Raw genomic sequence first — 26,029 nt, 5'->3', positions numbered from 1 at the left:
TGTATCTAGCGTCCTGTCTCACATATCTTTGCTCCGTGGTGCACCTTGGAAGCAACCCCTTACTAGGGAGAATAGTGAGGGTGGGGTGCTCTTTTACCTGGTCCAGTCAGTAAATATTTCTGATAAAACATGGGCTTTAGAATGATGTTAAAGAGTTCAACATTGTAATGCAGAGGGGGGCACATGCCCTTGTGTCCTCTTTGCACGTGTGTGTGTCATTATGTTTGTGCTGTACACATTGCCCTCTGTCTGACTCTGACCCGACGTAGCCATCTTACACACTATATATAGCACAGTAGTCGGTTCCCCGGGCGCCGAAGACGTGGATGTCGATTAAGGCAGCCCCCCTCCCCCGACACCTCTCTAATTCAGAGGAGTTGGGTTAAATGCGGAAGACACATTTCAGTTGAAGGCATTCTGTTGGCCAACTGACTCAGTATCCCCCCTCTTCCCTTTCAACACAGTCTCACTGAAATAACTCATGTTGTATTGCAGCAGTGACTCGTGTGGTTTATTGCAGGTGTTTGTCCTACTCTCTTTCAGACTGTCCATTCACTGCTGCTGCTCTTTCTGTCTGTTCTGTTTTGATCAGCATACAGCCCGTTCTCTCGGTTCTCCTGCACCTGCCGCAGCGCCACTGTGTGTGTCGGTGTGCATGCGTGTGTGCGTGTGTGTCCTGTTGGTGAGAGTGCTGCTGTCACCAGCACGATCGCTGGCACAAAAGCTTAGTTTGTGCGTGTATGTGACACGAAACAGCCTTTGGCACTCTGATTGCCTGAGTCAGTGCAGACGTCTCTCTCTCTCTCTCTCTCTCTCTCTCTCTCTCTCTCTCTCTCTCTCTCTCTCTCTCTCTCTCTCTCTCTCTCTCTCTCTCTCTCTGTGTGTGTTGTGAGTGTGTTTGTGTGATTGGGTGTTTGTGTATGTGTGTATCCTGTTGGTGAGAGTGCTACTTTCTCTAACACAAATTGCCTGAGTCAGTGCAGAGATGTTTGTGCGTTTGTGTTGTGTATGTGTGTGTGTGTGTGTGTGTGTGTGTGTGTGTGTGTGTGTGTGTGTGTGTGTGTGTGTGCGTGCGTGTGTGTGTGTGTGTGTGTGTGTGTGTGTGTGTGTGTGTGTGTGTGTGTGTGTGTGTGTGTGTGTGTGCACTAAGGCTGATTAGCAGTAGCTCTAATGAGCGTTGCCTAAATATAAACAAGTTCTCTCTGAACCCCACAGAGGGAGAAAGATGGAGAGAGAGAGAGTGAGAGAGAGAGAGAGAGAGAGAGAGAGAGAGAGAGAGAGAGAGAGAGAGAGAGAGAGAGAGAGAGAGAGAGAGGGGAAACACTTCCATGCTCTTGGGGAGGAGAGGAGGGATGTGCATATCAAGGATTATTAGCAATGATTATAATTCATTAAAGACAACAACAACGCCCGAGAGAGAGGCAGTATTAGGGAGAGATAGTTTGTCTGCCTCTGTTCAGAAGATGCATTGAGAACATCTAAGGTATGGAGCTGCCGCTTTTAAGGAGTGGGACTCTAATTCGGACACTTACAAGAAATCCCGCTACGACCTCCGACGAGCCATCAAACAGGTAAACCATCACTATAGGACTAAGATCGAATCCTTCTACGTCGGCTTTGACGCTCAACAGATGTGGCTCGCCAACTATCATGAATTACAATGGGAAACCCTGCCACGAGCTGCCTCGGGACGCGAGGCTACCAAACAAGAGAAATATCTTATCTGCTCACTTCAAGGCAAGCATCACTAAACCATGCATGAGAGAACCAGCTGTTCTGGACGACTGTGTGATATCGCTCTCCGTAGCCGATATGAGTAAGACCTTTAAACAAGTTAACATTCGCAAGTCCACGGGGCCAGACGGAATACCAGGACGCGTACTCAGAGCATCTATTGCACTCCACACTGCCCTCACCCACCTGGACAAAAGGAATATCTATGTAAGAATGCTGTTCATAGACTACAGCTCAACATTCAACACCATAGTCCCCCCAAGCTCAGTAGCCTGGAACTGAACACTTCCCTCTGCAACTGTATCCTAGACTTCTTGACGGGCCAACCTTAGGAGGTGAGGGTAGGCAACAACACATCCGCCATGCTGACCATCAACTCGGGGGCCCCTCAGGGGTGTGTGCTAAGTCCCCCCTTGTACTCCCTGTTCACCCACGACTGTGTGGCCATGCATTACTCCAACAACGTCATCAAATTTGCTGACGATGCGATGGTGCTAGGACTGAACACCGAAGAATATGAGGCAGCCTATAGGGAGGAGGTCAGAGACCTGGGAGTGTGGTGCCAGGACAACAACCTCTTCCTCAATGTCAGCATGACAAAGGAGCTGATCATGGGCTACAGGAAATGGAGGGGGGAGCACACCACCATCCAAATCGATGGGGCTGTAGTGGAGCGGGTCGAGAGCTTCAAGGTCATCGGTGTCCACGACACTAAGGAATTAACATGGTCCACATACACCCGTAACGTTGTGAAGAGGGCACGACAATGCCTCTTCCCTCTCAGGAGGCTTAAAAGATTTGGTATGGGCCTCAGGTCCTCTAAAAGTTATACGGCTGCACCATTGAGAGCATCTTGATTGGCTACATCACTTCTTGGTATGGCAACTGCAAGGCACCCGACCGCTAGGTGGTACAGAGGGTGGTGAGTACGGCCCAGTACATAACTGGGGCAAAGCTCACTGGGGCCTGGACCTCTATACCAGGTGGTGTCAGAGGAAGGCCCAAACAATTGTCAAAGACTCCAGCAATCCAAGCCATAGACTGTTCTCTCTGCTACTGCATGGCAAGCGGTACCAATGCACCAGGTCTGGAACCAACAGGACCCTGAACAGCTTCTACCCCAAACCAAAAGGCTGCTAAACAACACTGCTAAATAGCTAATCAAATGGCCACCCGGACTACCTGCATTGACCTTTTTTTTTAGCTAACTCTCTTGCACTGACTCTATGCAGACACACTGGACTCTACCCACACACTCACGCATACTCACGCATACTCACGCATACTACTAACACACACATATGCACTACATACGCCCACACACACATAACATGCACACACATGCACACTGACGCCACTGTGTGTGTGTGTGTGTGTGTGTGTGTGTGTGTGTGTGTGTGTGTGTGTACATGTGTGTGTACATAACCTTATAACCTGCCTCTCTTTGTGTGGGATTATAACCTTTCTCTCTCTGTGTTGGGTTATAACCTGTCTCTCTCTGTGTAGGGTTATAACCTCTCTCTCTATGTGTAGGGTTATAACCTGTCACTCTCTGTGTGGGGTTATAACCTGTCTCTCTCTGTGTAGGGTTATAACATGTCTCCCTTTGTGTGGGATTATAACCTTTCTCTCTTTGTGTTGGGTTATAACCTGTCTCTCTATGTGTAGGGTTATAACCTGTCACTCTCTGTGTGGGGTTATAACCTGTCTCTCTCTGTGTAGGGTTATAACATGTCTCCCTTTGTGTGGGATTATAACCTTTCTCTCTTTGTGTTGGGTTATAACCTGTCTCTCTATGTGTAGGGTTATAACCTGTCACTCTCTGTGTGGGGTTATAACCTGTCTCTCTATGTGTAGGGTTATAACCTGTCACTCTCTGTGTGGGGTTATAACCTGTCTCTCTCTGTGTAGGGTTATAACATGTCTCCCTTTGTGTGGGATTATAACCTTTCTCTCTTTGTGTTGGGTTATAACCTGTCTCTCTCTGTGTAGGGTTATAACCTGTCACTCTCTGTGTAGGGTTATAACCTTTCTCTCTCTGTGTAGGGTTATAACCTGTGTTGCTCTGTGTAGGGTTATAACCTGTCACTCTCTGTGTAGGGTTATAACCTGTGTTGCTCTGTGTAGTGTTATAGCCTGTCTCTCTTTGTGTGGGATTATAACCTTTATCTCTCTGTGTAGGGTTATAACCTGTGTTGCTCTGTGTAGGGTTATAACCTGTCTCTCTATGTTTAGGGTTATAAACTGTCACTCTCTGTGTAGGGTTATAACCTGTCTCTCTCTGTGTTGGGTTATACCCTGTCTCTCTCGGTGTAGGGTTATAACCTGTCTCTCTCTGTGTAGGGTTATAACCTGTCTCTGTGTAGGGTTATAACCTGTCACTCTCCGTGTAGGATTATAACCTGTGTTGCTCTGTGTAGGGTTACAACATGTCTCGCTCTGTGTAGGGTTATAACCTTTCTCTCTCTGTGTTGGGTTATACCCTGTCTCTCTCGGTGTAGGGTTATAACCTGTCTCTCTCTGTGTAGGGTTATAACCTGTCTCTCTTTGTGTGGGATTATAACCTTTCTCTCTCTGTGTAGGGTTATAACCTGTGTTGCTCTGTGTAGGGTTATAACCTGTCTCTCTATGTTTAGGGTTATTACCTGTCACTCTCTGTGTAGGGTTATAACCTGTCTCTCTCTGTCTAGGGTTATAACATGTCTCTCTCTGTGTAGGGTTATAACCTGTCACTCTCTGTGTAGGGTTATAACCTGTGTTGCTCTGTGTAGGGTTATAACCTGTCTCTCTTTGTGTGGTATTATAACATTTCTCTCTCTGTGTAGGGTTATAACCTGTCTCTGTGTAGGGTTATAACCTGCCTCTCTATGTGTAGGGTAATAACCTGTATCTATCTGTGTAAGGTTATAACCCGTCACTCTCTGTGTAGGGTTATAACCTGTCTCTCTCTGTGTAGCGTTATGACCTGTCTCTGTGTAGAGTTATGACCTGTCACTCTCTGTGTTGGGTTATAACCTGTCTCTCTCTGTGTAGGGTTATAACCTGTCTCTCCTTGTGTAGGGTTATAACCTGTCTCTCTCTGTGTAGGGTTATAACCTGTGTTGCTCTTTGTTGAGTTATTACCTGTCTCTCTCTGTGTAGTGTTATAACCTGTCTCTCTCTGTGTAGGGTTATACAGACGAGCCGGTTTCCAAGGTACTGTGTCAGGTGGAGGACGGCTCTGTGGTGCAGCTAGACAGATGGAACCTTCATGTTGAGAGAAGCCCCGCCCAGCCGGAGGAGGGCACACAGAAGGTCTGTCTGGGGTCAGAGGTTAGGGGTCAGGGGGGAAGGTGAATGGTCAAGAGAGGGGTCAGTGGTATGGCTTTCTCGTGGTCTGAGTGATATGGACAGTGAGTGAAAGCAAAGTTCAACCTTATTTAAACTGATTTTGTACCTCTTTTGTGTGCTCCCCTCTTTTTCACTCTGCACCTCTCTGTATGTCTCCAGCTCCCACTGAACGTGTTCAACAACTACTTCAGCCTGGGCTTCGACGCACACGTCACACTGGAGTTCCACGAATCCAGAGGTGAGCAGTACTGTCTCTCAGGACTAGAAGCATTGTTCCTTTAGCTGTCTGACTACAGTAGGACACAGACTGTTGTATCTCCTCCTCCCTGCAGAAGCCAACCCTGAGAAATTCAACAGCCGCTTTCGCAACAAGATGTTCTATGCAGGGGTGAGTACCTGACCGACATAACACCACATTACTGAATAGGGCGAGGAGGGAGAGGGATGAGGAGAGGGATGTGGAGGGAGGGTAGAGATGAGGGAGGGAATAGAGAGAGAGAGAGAGAGAGAGATGTGTAGAGAGAGGGAGGGAATAGAGAGAGAGAGAGAGAGAGAGAGAGAGAGAGAGAGAGGGAGGGAAGAGAGAGAGGTGTAGAGAGAGGGAGGGAATAGAGAGAGAGGTGTAGAGAGACGGAAGGAATAGAGAGAGAGAGTGTAGAGAGAGGGAGGGAATAGAGAGAGAGAGAGGTGTAGAGAGAGGGAGGGAATAGAGAGAGAGAGAGAGAGGTGTAGAGAGAGGGATGGAATAGAGAGAGAGATAGAGGTGTAGAGAGAGGGAGGGAATAGAGAGAGGGAGGGAGGGAATAGAGAAAGAGAGAGGTGTAGAGAGAGGGAGGGAATAGAGAGAGAGCGAGAGAGAGGTTTAGAGAGAGGAGGGAATAGAGAGAGAGAGAGAGGTTTAGAGAGACGGAGGGAAAAGAGAGCGAGAGAGAGAGAGAGGTGTAGAGAGAGGGAGGGAAAAGAGAGAGAGAGGTGTAGAGAGAGGGAGGGAATAGAGAGAGAGAGCGAGAGAGCTGTAGAGAGAGGGAGGGAATAGAGAGAGAGAGAGAGAATAGAGAGAGAGAAAGTGGTGTAGAGAGAGAGGGAATAGAGAGAGAGAGAGGTGTAGAGAGAGGAAGGGAATAGAGAGAGAGAGAGGTATAGAAGGTGGGATGGAATAGAGAGAGAGAGAGGTATAGAGGGAGGGAGGGAATAGAGAGAGAGAGAGAGGGGGTGTATAGGGGGGAGGGAATAGAGACAGAGAGATGTAGAGAGAGGGGGGAATAGAGAGAGAGAGAGGTGTAGAGAGAGGGAGGGAATATAGAGAGAGAGGTGTAGAGAGAGGGAGGGAATAGAGAGAGAGAGAGGTGTATAGAGAGAGAGAGAGAGAGGGGTGTATATAGAGAGAGAAAGGTGTAGAGAGAGAGAGAGAGGTGTAGAGGGGGAGGGAATAGAGAGAGAGAGAGAGAGAGAGAGGTATAGAGCGAGTGAGGGAATAGAGAGAGAGAAAGGTGTAGAGAGAGAGAGAAAGAGAGAGAGAGGTGTATATAGAATGTAATGAGTTGTCTCTGCTTCCCGTCAGGCTGCGTTCTCTGACTTCCTCCAGAGGAGCTCCAGGGATCTGTCTAAACATGTCAGAGTGGTGGTGAGTGTCTCACACACACACACACACACACACACACACACACACACACACGCACACACATGCACGCAGGCACACACACACACACACAGGCACACACACACACACACACACACACACACACACACACACACACACACACACACACATGCACAGTGTCACAGGTTAACCTCTAGCGTCGAGCAATCCCGTATCCGGGAGCGTAATCATAGCCTCAAGCTCATTACCATAACGCAACGTTTCCTATTCATGAAAATCGCAAATGAAATGAAATAAATATATTCAGACACAAGCTTAGTCTTTTGTTAACAACACTGTCATCTCAGATTTTCAAAATATGCTTTTCAACCAAAGCTACACAAGCATTTGTGTAAGAGTATTGATAGCCTAGCATAGCATTAAGCCTAGCATTCAGCAGGCAACATTTTCACAAAAATAAGAAAAGCATTCAAATAAAATCATTTACCTTTGAAGAACTTTGGATGTTTTCAATGACGAGACTCTTAGTTAGATAGCAAATGTTCATTTTTTCCAAAAAGATTATTTGTGTAGATGAAATAGCTCTGTTTTGTTCATCACGTTTGGCTAAGAAAAAGACCGGAAAATGCAGTCACTTACAACGCCAAACTTTTTTCCAAATTAGCTCCATAATATCGACAGAAACATGGCAAATGTTGTTTAGAATCAATCCTTAAGGTGTTTTTCACATATATATTCGATAATCTATCAGTGGTAGCAGTTGGCTTCTCATCAGAAGCAAACGGAAAAATACTGCAGCTGGAGATTACGCAATAATTGCGACGGAGAACACCAAGCGACCACCTGGTAGATGTAGTCTCTTATGGTCAATCTTCCAATGATATGCCTACAAATACATCACAATGCTGCAGACACCTTGGGGAAAATGTGGAAAACGTAAGCTGACTCCTTGCTCCTTCACAGCCATATAAGGAGTCATTGGCATGAGGCGGTTTCAAAAAATGCGGCACTTCCTGATTGGATCTTTATCTGGGTTTTTTCTGTAACATCAGTTCTGTGGCACTCACAGACAATATCTTTGCAGTTTTGGAAACGTCAGAGTGTTTTCTTTCCAAAGCTGTCAATTATATGCATAGTCGAGCATCTTTTCGTGACAAAATATCTTGTTTAACACGAGAACGTTTTTCATCCAAAAATTAAAATAGTGCCCCCTATATCCAAGAAGTTAACGGTTTAGGTTAGAGGGCCCTGGCAGCCTGATAATAAACCTGCCGCTGAACAGGTCCCTGTTTCAGGACCTGGAATCTACATTCAGTTACTGGGTTCCACGAACCTCTTTTTCTCTGTCTCAGTGTGACGGGACGGATCTCACTCCTAAGATCCAGGAGCAGAAGTTCCAGTGCATCGTCTTCTTAAACATCCCCAGGTAGCTATTCAACCCACCCAATCCCCCTCTCCAGGTCAGCTTTGTCTATCTGATGCTGTTGATACATCTGTTGGCTGTCCGTAACCTACCCATAGTTTTATACGCTCACCATACTGTGGATTTTTTTATGATGTGTTTGAGGATCATGTGTGTTTTAAAAAGTTTGTGTGTGTGTGTGTGTGTGTGTGTGTGTGTGTGTGTGTGTGTGTGTGTGTGTGTGTGTGTGTGTGTGTGTGTGTGTGTGTGTGTGTGTGTGTGTGTGTGTGTGTGTGTGTGTGTGTGTGTAGGTACTGTGCAGGCACCATGCCATGGGGGAACACAGGAGACCACCGGGACTTTGAGCCTCAGCGCCATGATGATGGCTGTATCGAAGTCATCGGCTTCACCCTGTCCTCCCTTGTGAGTGTGTGTGTGTGTGTTTGTGTGTGCGAGCGAGAGAGAGAGAGAGAGAGAGAGAGAGAGAGAGAGAGAGAGAGAGAGAGGGGAAGAGTGTGTTTGTTTGTGAGTGTACGTGTGTGAGAGAGTGTTTGAGATAGTGTGTGTGACTAAACAAAAGGGTGTAATTCCTCTTCCCCACCCCTAGGCGGCACTGCAGGTAGGAGGTCATGGTGAGAGGCTGCACCAGTGTAGAGAAGTGACTCTGACCACCTTTAAGACCATCGCTGTACAGGTGAGATTTCACACAGGCCAACACTAACTGGATACAACACAGACCAATACTACAGATATATAACACAGGCCCACACTAGTGATACTACTAATGATGTGTTTAAACCCTGGATTGCTGATACTATTTGGTGTTTTCTTAACTCTTCCTGAACTGCACTGTTGGTTAAGGGCTTGTAAGTACCGGTAAGCATTTCACGGTAAGGTCTACACTTGTTGTATTCGGCGCATGTGACAAATAAAGTTTTATTTTATTTTATTTATTAGCCAGTGAGAGTTCTTTGAAACCACCGGTCGGCCATATTGTCACTCCCCAGAAGGATAGAAATGAATGGAAATCATGTAATTATAAAATTAAGTACATGTACTTAGAAAATTACATGTATTTAAGTGTTTTTTTTAAGGTGGGGATAGTAACATTACAACTTTCAAAAAATTATACTTTAAATGTTTTTATATTTTTTGAAATATTTAATTTGCATGTTTAGTTCACATAATATCATTTAAAAGTATGCATTAAGGTATCTGTAATAGAATAAATGTGGCAAAAAACAAAAATAGACATTAATATTTGCCTTTCTATAGCTCACAAAATATTTTTTACACCGGTGGGGCAGTGCCAAGATGGAGGCACGGTGGCTTCAATATAGCACCCCCTGTCAGTGATCTAGTGTATTTATAAATCATTGGATACAACACAGCCCGAGACGACATTGAAAGAACACAGGCCCACACTGTAAACCCCAAGGCATTTTTAACTCAAATACTTCTACTTCTAGTAAGTTGAACTCAAAGTCAATGAAAAGTCGTTATTACTTAACATGTTTATGTCCTGTGACACAAAACTAAATGAGAAGTCACAACAACAAGTTTTTTTTTAAATTATGATAACAAATTAACTTTTTTTCCCAGCATGTTCTAATGCAGGAAGATTACAAAAAATAATTTTTAATATCTGTGTTTTTGTATGTACATTGAGTGATTCATTGATTCATCTTATGCTACAGATAAATAACATGTATTTTTCTGAACAAATCCAATAATTTAGTTAGATTTCTTTGTACCTGTCCCTGAAATGGTTGTTCCAGTTTAAATGGCTTAGGTAGTCTGTCCTGAACCCTGGCAGTCATTATGAAAGCAGGTTGCGGGTGAATTAAACTGTTGTATATCCTAACTCTGGCTGGATTCCAATAGGAATTACACATCACTTTGCAAACCTGCATAATGTGATTTGCAGGTAGGGCTGCAAAATTCTGGAAAAATGTCCAGGTTTTCCAGAAATCCCATTTGGAAGATCCCTGGAAATCCTTCAACCAGGGTTTACATTTTTTTTTTTTTTGGGGGGGATAAAGCTTATTAGGATAAAGCTAGGCCTCAAAATAAGGTCTTATGTGATGTATCAGTTTGAGTAATGACTACAAAATCACTTTAAGTAACTTTACTAGATATATTAGATATAGTAACTGCAACGGGTTTCCTCCAAGGTTTTGAGTAATGACAGCATATCGGGGTTTACAGTGCATGCTACACATATACAGTCACTGGCCAGTTCATTATGTACACTCCCCCCGTTCACCAAAATGGAACTGTCCAACAGACAGTACTATAAGTCAAGTGGCTGTGGCTTACTATATAAAGCAGGCAGGCAGACAGGCATTGAGGCATTCAGTTACTGTTCAGTTATTGTACGTTTGAATGGGCAAAACTAGTTACCATAGCGACTTTGAGCACGGCATGATCGTCGGTGTCAGGCTCGCCAGATCCAGTATCCCAGAGTCGGCCGCCCTCCTGGGCTTTTCAAGCACGACAGTGTCGAGGGTATACCAAGAATGGTGCGACAAACACAACCATCCCGTCAGCAGCAGTCCTGATGGCCAAAACAGCGCGTTGATGAGAGAGGTCGAAGGAGACGAGTAAGAATCGTGCAAGCTAGCAGGTAGCCTGCAAACAGACAAATAACAGCGCAGAACATGTGTGTGCGGAACGGCATCTTTGAACGCACAACGCGTCAATCCTTGTCTTGGATGGGCTGTTGCAGCAGATGACCGGTTCCACTTCTATCAGCTAAAAACAAGCAGAAGCGGCTCCAGGGGGAACACCATCACCAACACTGGACATGACAGAGAGCCTGGAACATGACAGAGAGTTCAGTTTTCTTGAGTCCCCAGACCTCAACCCTATAGAGAATCTATGGGATGAGATGGAATGAGCTGTTCACAGCATGAATGTACTGCCGTTCAATCTACAGCAGCCGCGTGATTCCGTCGCATCAGCATGGACCAACATCCCTGTGGAACATTTCCGACACGTTGTAGAATGCCCCAAAGGATTCAGGCTGTTCTGGAGGCAAAGGGGGATCTAACCAGGGACTAGATGGGTGTACCTAATAAACTGTCACTTGAGAGTATAACACATACCCGCACTGTACAGGGATACAACACAGCCCCATACTACAGAGAAGTGTGTGTGTGTGTGTGTGTGTGTGTGTGTGTGTGTGTGTGTGTGGGGTGGTGTACGCTTGTGTAGGTGGATGGAGAGCCGTGTCGCTTGGCCCCATCAACCCTCCGCATCTCCCTACGCAACCAGGCCAACATGGTACAGAAGAGCAAGAGGCGCACCTCTGTACCCCTGCTCAATGAGTGAGTCACACACACACACCACACACACACACACACACACACACACACACACACACACGCACACACACACACACTCCAAAGATACAGGCCAATATAGCACTACGGATCAAGACCTCACTGCCCTCACTCACACACGCACACGCACACACACACACACACACACACACACACACACACACACACACACACACACACACACACTCCAAAGATACAGGCTAATATAACACTACGGATCAAGACCTCACTGCCCTCACTCACACACGCACACACACACACACACACACACACACACACACACACACACACACACACACACACACACACACACACACACACACACACACACACACACACACACACACACACACACACACACACACACTCCAAAGATACAGGCCAATATAGCACTACGGATCAAGACCTCACTGCCCTCACTCACGCAAGCACGCACGCACGCACACACACACACACACACACACACACACACACACACACACACACACACACACACACACACACACACACACACACACACACACACACACACACACAAACACACACTCTCCAAAGAGAATGGCTGGAGTGTGGCAGGTAGCCTAGTGGTTGAGACCAGTAACCGACCGGTCGCTGGTTTTGAACCCCAGAGCTGACTCAGTGAATCACACGCACATCCTTTATCCTTCTTCCTGTGGAACTAGACCAGCGGTGTACAGAAGTATAAAGACCTCCATGTCCCGCCCTAGTGAGCGAGTCACCTCGCTCCCAAGGCTGCAGAATGGACACCGTCAATGGGTCCAAGTGTACGTTTACACCGATTACGAGAAAGATAACCAGTGCTAGTTTTGATGCTGTGGCTGCATTCTGTTGGAAAGAAGCGCACACCAAGGAAAACAGGGTCAAACTAAGTGCCGCCTTAGTGTAAAATCTCTCAAGGTGTAAACCCACCGCTGCTGTACACACACACACACACACACACACACACACACACACACACACACACACACACACACACACACACACACACACACACACACACAGTTCAGTTTCTTGGTCTTGTTCAGGGCTTTTTCTCATTATATTCCCTTCACACAGTTAGTTTCTCCTCTAACCATCTGTTCCACTTACGACCACCTGTTAAGCAGATCGTCCCAACAGCACTAATGCCTGTGCGTGTATCTAGCTGCCGTGTGTGTGTGTGTGTGTGTGTGTGTGTGTGTGTGTGTGTGTGTTGCTCTTTACTCAGGGTGGTTCTACTCAGCTACAGTAACTAAAGCTGTGCCTGGTTTTTGCCTCAGTGTTCTGCAACAATACTCTAGTCTGTCATGGGCTTCCTCTTCATCCTCGACTGTCTTTTTGATGTTTTCTTTCTTCTCTCTCTCCTCACCCTCATGTCAACTCCTCCTCCTCTCTCCTCACCCTCATGTCGACTCCTCCTCCTCTCTCCTCACCCTCATGTCGACTCCTCCTCCTCTCTCCTCACCCTCATGTCGACTCCTCCTCCTCTCTCCTCACCCTCATGTCGACTCCTCCTCCTCTCTCTTTCCTTGATATCTACCTCCCCTCTGGGCCTGTGTTTCCGCCCGCCCTGTTGTGTGTCTGTTACGACTGCAGCATTCAGAAAGTGTGTGCAGCAGACCCGCGCCGCCTTTCTGCACCCCCTGACTCCTTCTCTGTGTAAGTACCCGGCGCGTTTCAGAGAGTGTCTGAGAGAGAGATGGACAGGAACGGAGTGAGAAATCGAGAGTCAAGTTTTTTTTTCTCTGTGTCGAGTACCGTGTAGAGGAAGTGGGTCTAAAAGTCTAAAGTATATGGTTGTCCCTGCATGCGGAACCCGTCGAACCTGCCGGTGTGCTGTCTCCTAGTGTCTGTCTCTGTGGGAGTCCACCCTGTCCTGCTCGGTGCTCTGTAAGGTTGTGGCTACAGTACATGTAGCACAGTGTAGTCTATCCTGGCATTGCTAGATCGCAATCAATGGGAGAAAAAAAAAATACACACATCCTATTTGTTTCCGGTACTGAACAGAGAAAAAATGGAATGAAGCCATACGGAATGTTGATTGAGACGTTTCAACGTGCGTGTGTTCCTCCAGCCCCCACGCTGTCCCCGAGCGCCTACGCCTCAGAGTCAACCGTATCAGTCTGCAGGACTACGACAGACTACAGTTCGACAGGGAACGACTCCGAGACATCTGTGAGTGTGTGTGTGTGTCTTTGTTGAAGGGTTGATCAAATCAGATGTTATTGCGGGTATAGCGAAATGCTTGGGTTTCTAGCTCCACCAGTGCAGTAATAAGTAAGTAAAGTCAAACGGAACAATTTCACAACAATACACACAAATCTAAATAAAGGAATGGAATTAAGAATATATAAATATATGCATGTCAGAGCGGCATAGACTAAGATACAGTAGAATAGAATACAGTATATACATATGAGATGAGTAAAGCATAAATATGTAAACATTATTAAAGTGACTTGTGTTCCATTATTAAAATGACCAGTGATTCCCAGTCTATGTATATAGGCAGCAGCCTCCAGTCCCCATGTGTGTGTCCTGCAGCCTGAAAAGACGTTAATAGTGTGTGTGTGTGTGTGTGTGTGTGTGTGTGTGTGTGTGTGTGTGTGTGTGTGTGTGTGTGTGTGTGTGTGTGTGTGTGTGTGTGTGTGTGTGTGTGTGTGTGTGTGTGTGTGTGTGTGTTGCAGCGATCGCTGTGGGGATTGTGGTGGTGAGAGGGGACTGTGACCTGGAGACCTGCAGACTCTACATAGACAGGCTACAGGAGGTGAGAACACACACAGACACGTGACACACTTGCACACACACATGTGCACACACACTCACGCCAATATGATTTGGCTATGGTGATTGTTCTATTTTCTGAAACACTGCTGGGGTTTCCTATTTCTAACAGGATCTTCATCAGGCTCCATCTGCTGGCCACCGAGTGCATTACCAGGTTCCTGTCTGTCTTTCTTTCAGTCTATTATGTCTGACTATGCTATCGGTGAGTTGTTACTGAACTGGCCATCCCTTCCCTCCTCTTTCTGTAGGATGAGTGTCAAGGTCTACCGCGACCTGGCTCCGCCCACAGACTGTCCCCCAACTGGAGCTTCCTGGACTGTGAGTGACATCACTCAGTGACATCACTCACCTAGGGTCAAAACACAAATTCAGCATTTCTGTAAATGTGCCAGAGCTTTAGCCTATTTGTAAACTCAGCAAAAACAAAATGTCCCTTTCACAGATCTTCATTGTAAAGGGTTTAAACACTGTTTCCCATGCTTGTTCAATGAACCATAATCAATTAATGAACATGCACCTGTGGAACGGTCGTTAAGACACTAACAGCTTACAGACGGTAGGCAACTAAGGTCATAGTTATGAAAACTCAGGTCTTTCTACTGACTCTGAAAAACACCAAAAGAAAGATGCCCAGGGTCCCTGCTCATCTGTGTGAACGTGCCTTAGGCATGCTGCAAGGAGGCATGAGGACTGCAGATGTGGCCAGGGCAATACATTGCAATGTCCGTACTGTGCGACACCTAAGACAGCTCTAATGACACTTGCACAGGATCGGTACAGCCGAACATCACACGTGCGAGATAGGTACAGGATTGCAACAACAACTGCCCGATTTACACCAGGAACACACAATCCCTCCATCAGTGCTCAGACTGTCCGCAACAGGCTGAGAGAGGTTGGACTGAGGGCTTGTAGGCTTGTTGTAAGGCAGGTCCTCACCAGACATCGCCGGCAACAACGTCATCTATGGGCACAAACCCCATCGTCGCTGGACCAGACAGGACTGGCAAAAAATGCTCTTCTCTCACAAGTCGCGGTTTTCCCTCACCAGGGGTGGTCGGATTCGTGTTTATCGACGAAGGAATGAGCGTTACACCGAGGCCTGTACTCTGGAACGGGATCGATTTGGAGGTGGAGGGTCCATCATGGTCTGGGGCGGTGTGTCACAGCATCATCGGACTGAGCTTGTTGTCATTGCAGGCAATCGCAACGCTGTGTGTTACAGGGAAGACATCCTCCTCCCTCATGTGGTACCTTTCCTGCAGGCTCATCCTGACATAACCCTTCAACATGACAATGCCACCAGCCGTACTGCTCGTTCTGTGCGTGATTTCCTGCAAGACAGGAATGTCAGTGTTCTGCCATGGTCAGCTAAGAGCCTGGATCTCAATCCCATTGAGCACGTCTAGGACCTGTTGGATTGGAGGGTGAGGGCTAGGGCCATTCCCCCCAGAAATGTCTGGGAACTTGCAGGTGCCTTGGTGGAAGAGTGGGGTAACATCTCACAGCAAGAACTGGCAAATCTGGTGCAGTCCATGAGGAGGAGATCAAATCAAATCAAATGTATTTATATAGCCCTTCGTACATCAGCTGATATCTCAAAGTGCTGTACAGAAACCCAGCCTAAAACCCCAAACAGCAAGCAATGCAGGTGTAGAAGCACGGTGGCTAGGAAAAACTCCCTATAAAGGCCAAAACCTAGGAAGAAACCTAGAGAGGAACCAGGCTATGTGGGGTGTCCAGTCCTCTTCTGGCTGTGCCTGGTGGAGATTATAACAGAACATGGCCAAGATGTTCAAATGTTCATAAATGACCAGCATGGTCCAATAATAATAAGGCAGAACAGTTGAAACTGGAGCAGCAGCATGGCCAGATGGACTTGGGACAGCAAGGAGTCATCATGTCAGGTAGTCCTGAGGCATGGTCCTAGGGCTCAGGTCCTCCTCAGGTCCTCCTAGGGCTCAGGTCCTCCGAGAGAAAGAAAGAGAGAATTAGAGAGAGCACACTGAAATTCACACAGGACACCGAATAGGACAGGAGAAGTACTCCAGATATAACAAACTGACCCTAGTCCCCCGACACATAAACTACTGCAGCATAAATACTGGAGGCTGAGACAGGAGGGGTCAGGAGACACTGTGGCCCCATCCGAGGACACCCCCGGACAGGGCCAAACAGGAAGGATATAACCCCACCCACTTTGCCAAAGCACAGCCCTCACACCACTAGAGGGATATCTTCAACCACCAATTTATGGTTGATGCACTGTAGTACTTAATGCAGCTGGTGGCTCACCAGATACTGACTGTTACTTTTGATTTTGACCCCCCCTTTGTTCAGGGACACATTATTCCATTTCTGTTGGTCACATATCTGTGGAACTTGTTCAGTTTATGTCTCAGTTGTTTGATCTTGTTATGTTCATATGAATTCTTACACATGTTCAGTTTGCCGAAAATAAACGCAGATTACAGTCAGCGCACGTTTCCTTTCGTTGCTGGAGTTGTCATATGGATATCTCCATCCGTTGTTCCTCATGTAAAGTGGGACTCTGAAGTCTCTGCAGAAGGCTGGTTTAACACGGTTTAACTGTGTGACAGTGAACTGTTCTCTCCTTTCACACCACATCTCCTTTCCCCAGCTACGTCTGCTGACCGTTTCTACCGTATAGACAAGGCCCAGGAGCACCTGCACTATGTGACAGAAATCTGCCAGGAAGAGGTGTTTATCCTGGACCACGGTGGACTAGCGGGGGGACCGGCCACAGGCATGCCTGACCTGGTGGTGGAGCCCAACTCTGGGTGAGAGACAGAGAACTTGGGAGCGAGAGAGAGACACACCCACTCACACACACAGATGTGTAAACACATGCATACACACACAGACCCGCAAACGCTCACACGCACACACACACACACACACACACACACACACCTCTAACGTTATTTCGTGTTGAGAGTTGCAGTCCTTTCATCTATTTGTCTCTCTGGTGCAGGAGCCCTCTGACGTCTGAGGAACAAGGTGAGATGTTTTGCATCTTTTGAAAGAAGAACATTAGTAAACCCATGTTTTTCATCTATAAAAACCCTGCCTTACAGTGGGAACGATTTCTGTTAACGCACGTGTAATCCTATAACATTGTCTAACTGATAGTGGTGTGTGTGTGTGTGTGTGTTCTTCAGCAATGCTGATGGCTGCCTCCTCTGGGGACCTGACTACGGTTAGATACCTTGACCTTCTCCCTTGCAAACATCTGACTGTCTTACTAGAACCAGCTCAAAGCCATTCCCATACATACGTGTCTCTGGTAACGGTGTTCTACCTGTCTCTCTTTCAGTTGTCGGGCAGCTTCTTTCGCGGGACCAGCCTCCTGGTGAGGGATTCTACTGGTTGTAGTGCACTACACCTGGCCTCTCAGCACGGACACACTGAAGTGGTCCACTTCATACTGGAGCACGGTGTGTGTGTGTGTGTGTGTGTGTGTGTTGCTTCTTATTGCATCCTTCAAATGAGCTTGTTTGCAAACCTCTGATGTTCGCTAAAATGTTGGCTCTGTTTGTTTTCTTTTAGGGTCAAAGGTGCTCCTGGATTTAACCAACAGAGAAACGTAAGTCACCCACTGACTTACGGCTTTGTTGTCTGTCTGAGGGTCTAACGTTGAAGAATGTCTTGTTTCTGTGCCTGAAGTCACTTTTCTATACCTCAAACTGATCAGGCAGCCTGCAGCTTGCGTGAAGTATGTATGTGTGCATGTGTGTGTTTTCAGAGGAGACACTGCCTTGCACAAAGCAGCCTCTCAGAAGCATCACGCTGTGTGTCATCTTCTCATTGACTCCGGAGCTTCCCTCATCAAGACCAACTTCAAGGTTAGAACCTCACACACACACACACACACACACACACACACACACACACACACACACACACACACACACACACAGACAGGACACACACACACACACACAGTACACACACAGACAGGACACACACAGTACACACACACACACAGTACACACACACAGTACACACACAGACAGGACACACACAGTACACACACACAGTACACACACACAGTACACACACAGACAGGACACACACAGTACACACACACAGTACACACACAGTACACACACAGACAGGGCACACACAGTACACACACACAGTACACACACAGACAGGACACACACAGTACACACACACAGTACACACGAAGTACACACACACACACAGAACACACACAGTACACACACATACTCATACTGCACCACCACACACACACACACACGCACACACACAGTACACACACAGTACACACACACAGAACACACACACACACAGTACACATGCAGAACCAAGAACAGATACAGCCCTTGGTTCACTCCAGACCTGACTGCCCTCGACCAGCACAAAAACATCCTGTGGCGGACTGCAATAGCATCGAATAGTCCCAGCGATATTCAACTGTTCAGGGAAGTCAGGAACCAATACACGCAGTCAGTCAGGAAGGCTAAGGCCAGCTTCTTCAGGCAGAAATTTGCATCCTGTAGCTCCAACTCCAAAAAGTTCTGGGACACTGAAGTCCATGGAGAACAAGAGAACCTCCTCCCAGCTGCCCACTGCACTGAGGCTAGGGAACACAGTCACCACCGATAAATCCATGATTATCGAAAACTTCAACAAGCATTTCTCAACGGCTGGCCATGCCTTCCGCCTGGCTACTCCAACCTCAGCCAACAGCTCCGCCCCCACCGCAGCTTCTCGCCCAAGCCCTTCCAGGTTCTCCTTTACCCAAATCCAGATAGCAGATGTTCTGAAAGAGCTGCAAAACCTGGACCCATACAAATCAGCTGGGCTTGACAATCTGGACCCTCTATTTCTAAAACTATCCGCCGCCATTGTCGCAACCCCTATTACCAGCCTGTTCAACCTCTCTTTCATATCGTCTGAGATCCCCAAGGATTGGAAAGCTGCCGCAGTCATCCCCCTCTTCAAAGGGGGAGACACCCTGGACCCAAACTGTTACAGACCTATATCCATCCTGCCCTGCGTATCTAAGGTCTTCGAAAGCCAAGTCAACAAACAGGTCACTGACCATCTCGAATCCCACCGTACCTTCTCCGCTGTGCAATCTGGTTTCCGAGCCGGTCACGGGTGCATCTCAGCCACACTCAAGGTACTAAACGATATCATAACCGCCATCGATAAAAGACAGTACTGTGCAGCCGTCTTCATCGACCTTGCCAAGGCTTTCGACTCTGTCAATCACCATATTCTTATCGGCAGACTCAGTAGCCTCGGTTTTTCGGATAACTGCCTTGCCTGGTTCACCAATTACTTTGCAGACAGAGTTCAGTGTGTCAAATCGGAGGGCATGCTGTCCGGTCCTCTGGCAGTCTCTATGGGGGTGCCACAGGGTTCAATTCTCGGGCCGACTCTTTTCTCTGTATATATCAATGATGTTGCTCTTGTTGCGGGCGATTCCCTGATCCACCTCTACCAGACGACACCATTCTATATACTTCCAATGACACTGTGCTATCTAACCTCCAAACGAGCTTCAATGCCATACAACACTCCTTCCGTGGCCTCCAACTGCTCTTAAACGCTAGTAAAACCAAATGCATGCTTTTCAACCGTTTGCTGCCTGCACCCGCACGCCCGATGAGCATCACCACCTTGGATGGTTCCGACCTTGAATATGTGGACACCTATAAGTACCTAGGTGTCTGGCTAGACTGTAAACTCTCCTTCCAGACTCATATCAAACATCTCCAATCGAAAATCAAATCAAGAGTCGGCTTTCTATTCCGCAACAAAGCCTCCTTCATTCACGCCGCCAAACTTACCCTAGTAAAACTGACTATCCTACTGATCCTCGACTTCGGCGATGTCATCTACAAAATTGCTTCCAACACTCTACTCAGCAAACTGGATGCAGTTTATCACAGTGCCATCCGTTTTGTCACTAAAGCACCTTATACCACCCACCACTGTGACTTGTATGCTCTAGTCGGCTGGCTACTTATTGGCTACATATTCGTCGCCAGACCCACTGGCTCCAGGTCATCTACAAGTCCATGCTAGGTAAAGCTCCGCCTTATCTCAGTTCACTGGTCACGATGGCAACACCCATCCGTAGCACGCGCTTCAGCAGGTGTATCTCACTGATCATCCCTAAAGCCAACACCTCATTTGGCCGCCTTTCGTTCCAGTACTCTGCTGCCTGTGACTGGAACGAATTGCAAAAATCCCTGAAGTTGGAGACTTTTATCTCCCTCACCAACTTCAAACATGTGCTATCTGAGCGGCTAACCGATCGCTGCAGCTGTACATAGTCTATTGGTAAATAGCCCACCCTTTTACACCTACCTCATCCCCACACTGTTTTTATTTATTTACTTTTCTGCTCTTTTGCACACCAGTATCTAGTGCTAATCTGCAAAATTGTAATTATTCACCTACCTCCTCATGCCTTTTGCACACAATGTATATAGACTCCCCTTTTTTTGTACTGTGTTATTGACTTGTTAATTGTTTACTCCATGTGTAACTCTGTGTTGTCTGTTCACACTGCTAAGCTTTATCTTGGCCAGGTCGCAGTTGCAAATGAGAACTTGTTCTCAACTAGCCTACCTGGTTAAATAAAGGTGAAATAAAATAAAAATAAATAAAAAACACACACACACACACACTTGTACTGCACCACACACACACACACACACACACACACACACACACACACACACACACACACACACACACACACACACACACACACACACACACACACACACACACACACACACACACACAGTACACACACTGACAGAACACACACAGTACACACTCAGTACACACAGGCACACACACACTTGTACCGCACCGCACAAACACACACAGACACACACTTGCACACACAAAGGCAAGCTTGCACATAAGAGAGAGTTTGGTTAATGGTGTGGAAGTATCCACACACGTGTGTGGCTGTGTGTGTGTGTTCACAGGGCAAGACACCAGTGGACCAAGCTCGTAACGCGGGGGACCAAGAGCTGGCCTCCTACCTGACCAGCAAACAGCTCCCTACCACTGTCTCCCATGAAGATCTGGAGACTGCTGTGTGAGAGAGAGAGAGAGAGAGAGAGAGGGGGAGGGATGAGAGATGGAGGAGAGAGGTTAGCCCCCTTCACCTCCATAGATTGACTGAGGGATGGACAGACAGATGGACAGACAGGAGCGGCCTGACGCGCTTTAGACTCCCTCATCAGCATGACTCTGTCCTGTCCTGCACAGGAAAATGTTTCATCGAAATCATTATTTATTATTGGTATTATTTATTCATTAATTTATTGATTGATTGTAAACGTATGGGAGTGTTGGGGTATGGAGTTGCCTGTTGTTCACTGAATGCCAGGGTCTGGGCTAGATTAGGATTCAGGGGGTTCGGGGTCAGGGATCAGAGGTGAGGGTTCACCGACACACAGACCCTCTCTCAGTGCGGCCCTGCAGCCTTACATACTGTACCAACGCGGTTCAACCACGGTTAAACCGCATACTCAATATACGTATTTTCCCAGAAGGCCTTTGTGAATCATTCAGACGTGTGCCAAAGACACACAGCACTGTGAGGCAGGGACAGCACCCAGCGCCCTCCATACTACTACCACTGCTACACTAGGATACCACTACTGCTATCCCAACAACACTGCTAGGCTTGTAGCCATCCCAATTCTAAGCCCCCTGGAGGCCAGTGTCGGACCTGAGATGACAGACACCTTAGGCAGACAACGAAAAGACGGGACTGATTCTCCATGCAGCCCCGGGGACCCATTACACACCCAACCTAGAGCTCTACCAGAGCAGCATGTACACACCTACAGACTGTGTGTGTGTGTGCGTGTACGTGTGCGTGTGTGTGTGTGTGTCGTCTGTGTCTGTGCTTGAGAGATACTAATTCAAAACAAACCTGAGCCATATTCAATGCAATATGAATGAATGACGTTTGTGCGTTTCTCTATTCATGTTTACATTACATTAATGTTTTAACGGTCCCTTATGGCACCAAGGAGTGTTGAATGTGCAATTTCTTACCGTGCCGGTGTGTGTGTGTGTGTGTGGTTGTGTTTCTGTCAATGTGAAGTGGGGTGGGTTTGGTTTGGTTGACTTGATATGGTTAAAACACTAAAACTACTGGTAGGTATTGTAAAAACAGCCGTGTTCAGTTGACGGTTCTGAAAACCGATGACAGATGTATTATAGCACTTCACCTTGTTTTATTTATCCAGCGTTTATCAGTGGTCCAACATGACCCGGGAAATTGAAATGTTTTGAAGTTGTTCTGCCTTCCTCCATCCCCCATTACCCTTCCTGGTCGTGCTGAGAGAGATACATCATAGAGATAGATAGAGGAATCAACATGTATGTAACCCGTTTTAGCATGGAAAATGCCATTACGTTTTCAACCATTCCATTTTTGTCAACTGGGTGAGGATTCCTATAGGCTGGGAGCGATCAGCCAATGATCAGAACATTGTCCTCTACTTCTTCAAAATTGGTTTGCCTATGGTTTGTAAATGGCTTTAAGATATATTACCGCCATCTAGTGGCCACAATCCACAAGTGACACACAAGCTTTTGTTCAGGATTCTAGAACTGCAGGTGGTGGTAAATCACCAATGCAAGCTTTTTGCTTTTTTTCTCATACAAATTGAGAAGAAAATGGATTACTCTAACATGGAGATGCCCGTGCAGTCACGTATGCCATTATGGCACAGATACAAAGATGAGTCCTCTGTCTATCTCTATGAGACAAACATCCGTTACTTATGAATAGATTGGAAATGATTTTGGATTATTTTGTGTTCTTTATTATTCAACAATTGTTGTGCATGGCATTTGTCTTACCTCCTTGGAAGTTGCTACTCCATAATAATGGTATCACAAACTGGCATTATTATTATTATGTTATTATAATTATTAAGATTTAATTGTTTTATACCTAAGTAATATGGGTAAGGTTTGAAATGTTTAATGGTTCTACATTTGATTTTGTATTTTTCAGACCATGGGATTACTTGAATGTTGTTGTTTATTTTGTATTCTCTAAAAGTCGTATAGTACTGCCTCTGACAACATTTCCTGTGTTTTGATTGGTCATTGACGTGACGTCACGGTGATGTCACAGTGACGAGGGCCTGAGAGGAGAGTCTCTTTAAGCCTCCCAACCTTCATAGTGTCTGTGGAGATGAATTTGAACACTGGCGTGGTTGAAGGCTGCCTGCCCCTAACCCTAGGGAATACCCTTAGAGAGTAGAATAGATGGAGAATGTAGTGGGAATGCTGTATATTTAGTCTACTGAGAGACTTTATCAGTAGTCAGTCAGTCTCCACAGTGTGCCTGTTAGATAACCTGTAATTATAATGATACAGACCGGTGTCTATGTCAAATACTGGAGGTGTGCTTTGCTTGTCTGGTACAATGGAACCAATAGAATAGTAGCAAAAGTGCAAATTCCACCCAACCTGCATGCTAGTCAAGCTAAATGAAGTGCACCTCAAGTATTTAACGTATCGGACCTAGGTCTGACCTTTACTCTCTTATAACCCAGTAATACCCAGTACTACAGGGCATTGATAAGGCCCGTATAGACATGGAGGACAATAGATACAGGTCATACTGGGTACTACTACTTCTAGATTTCTTTAGCTTTTTTTGAGTTTCCACTGATTTCTCTCAATCCCCATTCCCCCACGGGGATTGGTTAATGCCATGTTGAGTCATTCGATGTTACAGGTATTACAAGGACTTTCTGAAATAATCTGACCTCAAACCAAAAACACTCTTCTCCCACAGATATCTTCCAATAGGGACTTAAAGGTTTGAATCCAAAATACACTGTTGTTCACTGTTAAATGTCCTGCAAATTGTTTTGGGAAATAAATTGACAATTGAGAGGCATAGAAAGCATGCCGGGGTGTACAATTGTAACATCTGAATAATCGTATAGTTTTAGAAGAAGATTAAAGTTTTCACTGAAACATCTTGCTGCTGTGTCATAGCTTTGTTCATTTGAGCCATTTCTAAGGTTTTCAAAAAGAAAGGTGGGACCACACGTCATATAGTTAATGAAAATGCCTTTATTTGTGTGGCATGTTCAATGGAAACAAAGTTTTAAAACTCTGACGCGTTTCGGGCTGCATGGCCATTCGTAAGATATGATAACACAATGTCCTCTTTTGAACAGCTTTTCCCAAACAAGCCTGCTTTGAAGAGGGAGGGGCTACCAAATTGATTGGACAACATCTATAGATACTATAGACATTAAAAAGTGAAATGATGGAGATATGTTATCAAAAATGCAAATCAAGACTAGAAGCATGAAAAGCCCGAGGACGGTAGTTCTAACCTTGAATATGACTGGGCAATGTGCTAAGAATAGGAGAGCCATCTATTCCATAGTACACTAGAACACAGCAAACATGGACCACAATAGTCTAAACATAGCTGAGGGCAATAGAGCAATATGTCCACTAGATGACAGCAAAGATTTATTGGGTTTGTGAAATCCTGCCACCTACTGGATTGGAGTGGAATGGGAGTAAATACATGTTACCAGCAGTCATACTCAAATGTACCATTAGATGGCACGATAACTATAGATATCGTGTCCATCCCACTTACAGTAATGCATATTCTATCTATGGGGATGTTGAGTCTATGTGTGACATGTATAAGTTATTTGAATGAATGATAGATTCTTCCTAACACTCAAAGGATGGAGAGGCTATGAGCAGGTCTTGAGTGATTTGATTATTATTGTCCTTCCAAGGGTTGTAGTATGATGGAGGTGAGGTAGGTCCCTTGTGTGCCGTACCTGACCTCTGTACAGAGTTGTACTGTGATTGATGACACCCAGGAAATGGGAGTTTACAGGTTCAAACAGCCCCTGGAGACAAGGAAGAGAAAAGGTGAGGATGACACTTCAGTAATAGCAGACAAATAACTGAATTACTCTAGTTGAAATAAGGCTCTGAGCAGTAGTGATGACAACATGTACTTTTATGCATTACATTGACGTGTGTGTGTGAGTGCGTGTGTGTGTGTGTGTGTGTGTGTGCGTGTGTGTACTCTGTCAAAGGTGCCACTTTGTTGTTTTATTTGGACTGACATTCTTGCACTGGCTCCATGCACACTCACTGGGTTTTCCCCACACACTCACTGGGTTCTACCCACACACTCACTGGGTTTTCCCCACACACTCACTGGTTTCTACCCACACACTCTCTGGGTTTTCCCCACACACTCACTGGTTTCTACCCACACACTCACTGGGTTCTACCCACACTCACTGGGTTCTACCCACACACTCACTGGGTTCTACCCACACACTCACTGGGTTTTCCCCACACTCACTGGGTTCTACCCACACACTCACTGGGTTTTCCCCACACACTCACTGGTTTCTACCCACACACTCTCTGGGTTTTCCCCACACACTCACTGGTTTCTACCCACACACTCACTGGGTTCTACCCACACTCACTGGGTTCTACCCACACACTCACTGGGTTCTACCCACACACTCACTGGGTTCTACCCACACACTCACTGGGTTCTACCCACACACTCACACTTACTACAACGACACTCCAACACACACACACACACACACGCATACAAACACACACGCATACGTTCATGCACACAAAACACACACACATGGACACCCTTACACACTCTTCACACACGCTGCTGCTACTCGTGTTTATGATCTATATCCTGATTCCCTAGTCACACCTACCTACATATGACCTCAATTACCTCAACTACCTCGC

The 26,029-nt window shown here is 46.3% G+C and overlaps 1 protein-coding gene across 3 annotated transcripts in view; it reads left to right on the top strand.

The window, feature by feature from the left end:
* dgki (diacylglycerol kinase, iota) overlaps positions 1 to 24,236 on the top strand; it is a 79,527-nt gene extending 55,291 nt beyond the window's left edge. For 2 of the 3 annotated variants that reach the window (XM_064938412.1, XM_064938411.1), the window contains exons 14-33: positions 4,903 to 5,028; positions 5,224 to 5,302; positions 5,397 to 5,452; positions 6,626 to 6,688; positions 8,017 to 8,090; positions 8,378 to 8,489; positions 8,674 to 8,760; positions 11,283 to 11,395; positions 13,007 to 13,069; positions 13,485 to 13,585; positions 14,098 to 14,177; positions 14,307 to 14,351; positions 14,446 to 14,515; positions 16,839 to 16,998; positions 17,193 to 17,218; positions 17,380 to 17,417; positions 17,535 to 17,655; positions 17,768 to 17,804; positions 17,964 to 18,063; positions 21,163 to 24,236. In XM_064938412.1, coding sequence (XP_064794484.1) covers positions 4,903 to 5,028; positions 5,224 to 5,302; positions 5,397 to 5,452; positions 6,626 to 6,688; positions 8,017 to 8,090; positions 8,378 to 8,489; positions 8,674 to 8,760; positions 11,283 to 11,395; positions 13,007 to 13,069; positions 13,485 to 13,585; positions 14,098 to 14,177; positions 14,307 to 14,351; positions 14,446 to 14,515; positions 16,839 to 16,998; positions 17,193 to 17,218; positions 17,380 to 17,417; positions 17,535 to 17,655; positions 17,768 to 17,804; positions 17,964 to 18,063; positions 21,163 to 21,318 — 1,707 coding nt within the window. In that variant the 3' untranslated portion in view covers positions 21,319 to 24,236. The remainder of the gene's footprint in view (positions 1 to 4,902; positions 5,029 to 5,223; positions 5,303 to 5,396; positions 5,453 to 6,625; positions 6,689 to 8,016; positions 8,091 to 8,377; positions 8,490 to 8,673; positions 8,761 to 11,282; positions 11,396 to 13,006; positions 13,070 to 13,484; positions 13,586 to 14,097; positions 14,178 to 14,306; positions 14,352 to 14,445; positions 14,516 to 16,838; positions 16,999 to 17,192; positions 17,219 to 17,379; positions 17,418 to 17,534; positions 17,656 to 17,767; positions 17,805 to 17,963; positions 18,064 to 21,162) is intronic. The other variant, XM_064938413.1, reaches the window with a different exon arrangement.
* The last annotated feature ends 1,793 nt before the right edge of the window (positions 24,237 to 26,029 follow it).

The sequence above is a fragment of the Oncorhynchus masou genome, chromosome 26 (assembly GCF_036934945.1).
Source record: "Oncorhynchus masou masou isolate Uvic2021 chromosome 26, UVic_Omas_1.1, whole genome shotgun sequence".
NCBI classification, from domain to species: domain Eukaryota; kingdom Metazoa; phylum Chordata; class Actinopteri; order Salmoniformes; family Salmonidae; genus Oncorhynchus; species Oncorhynchus masou.
This window is presented reverse-complemented; position numbering and strand designations above follow the sequence as displayed.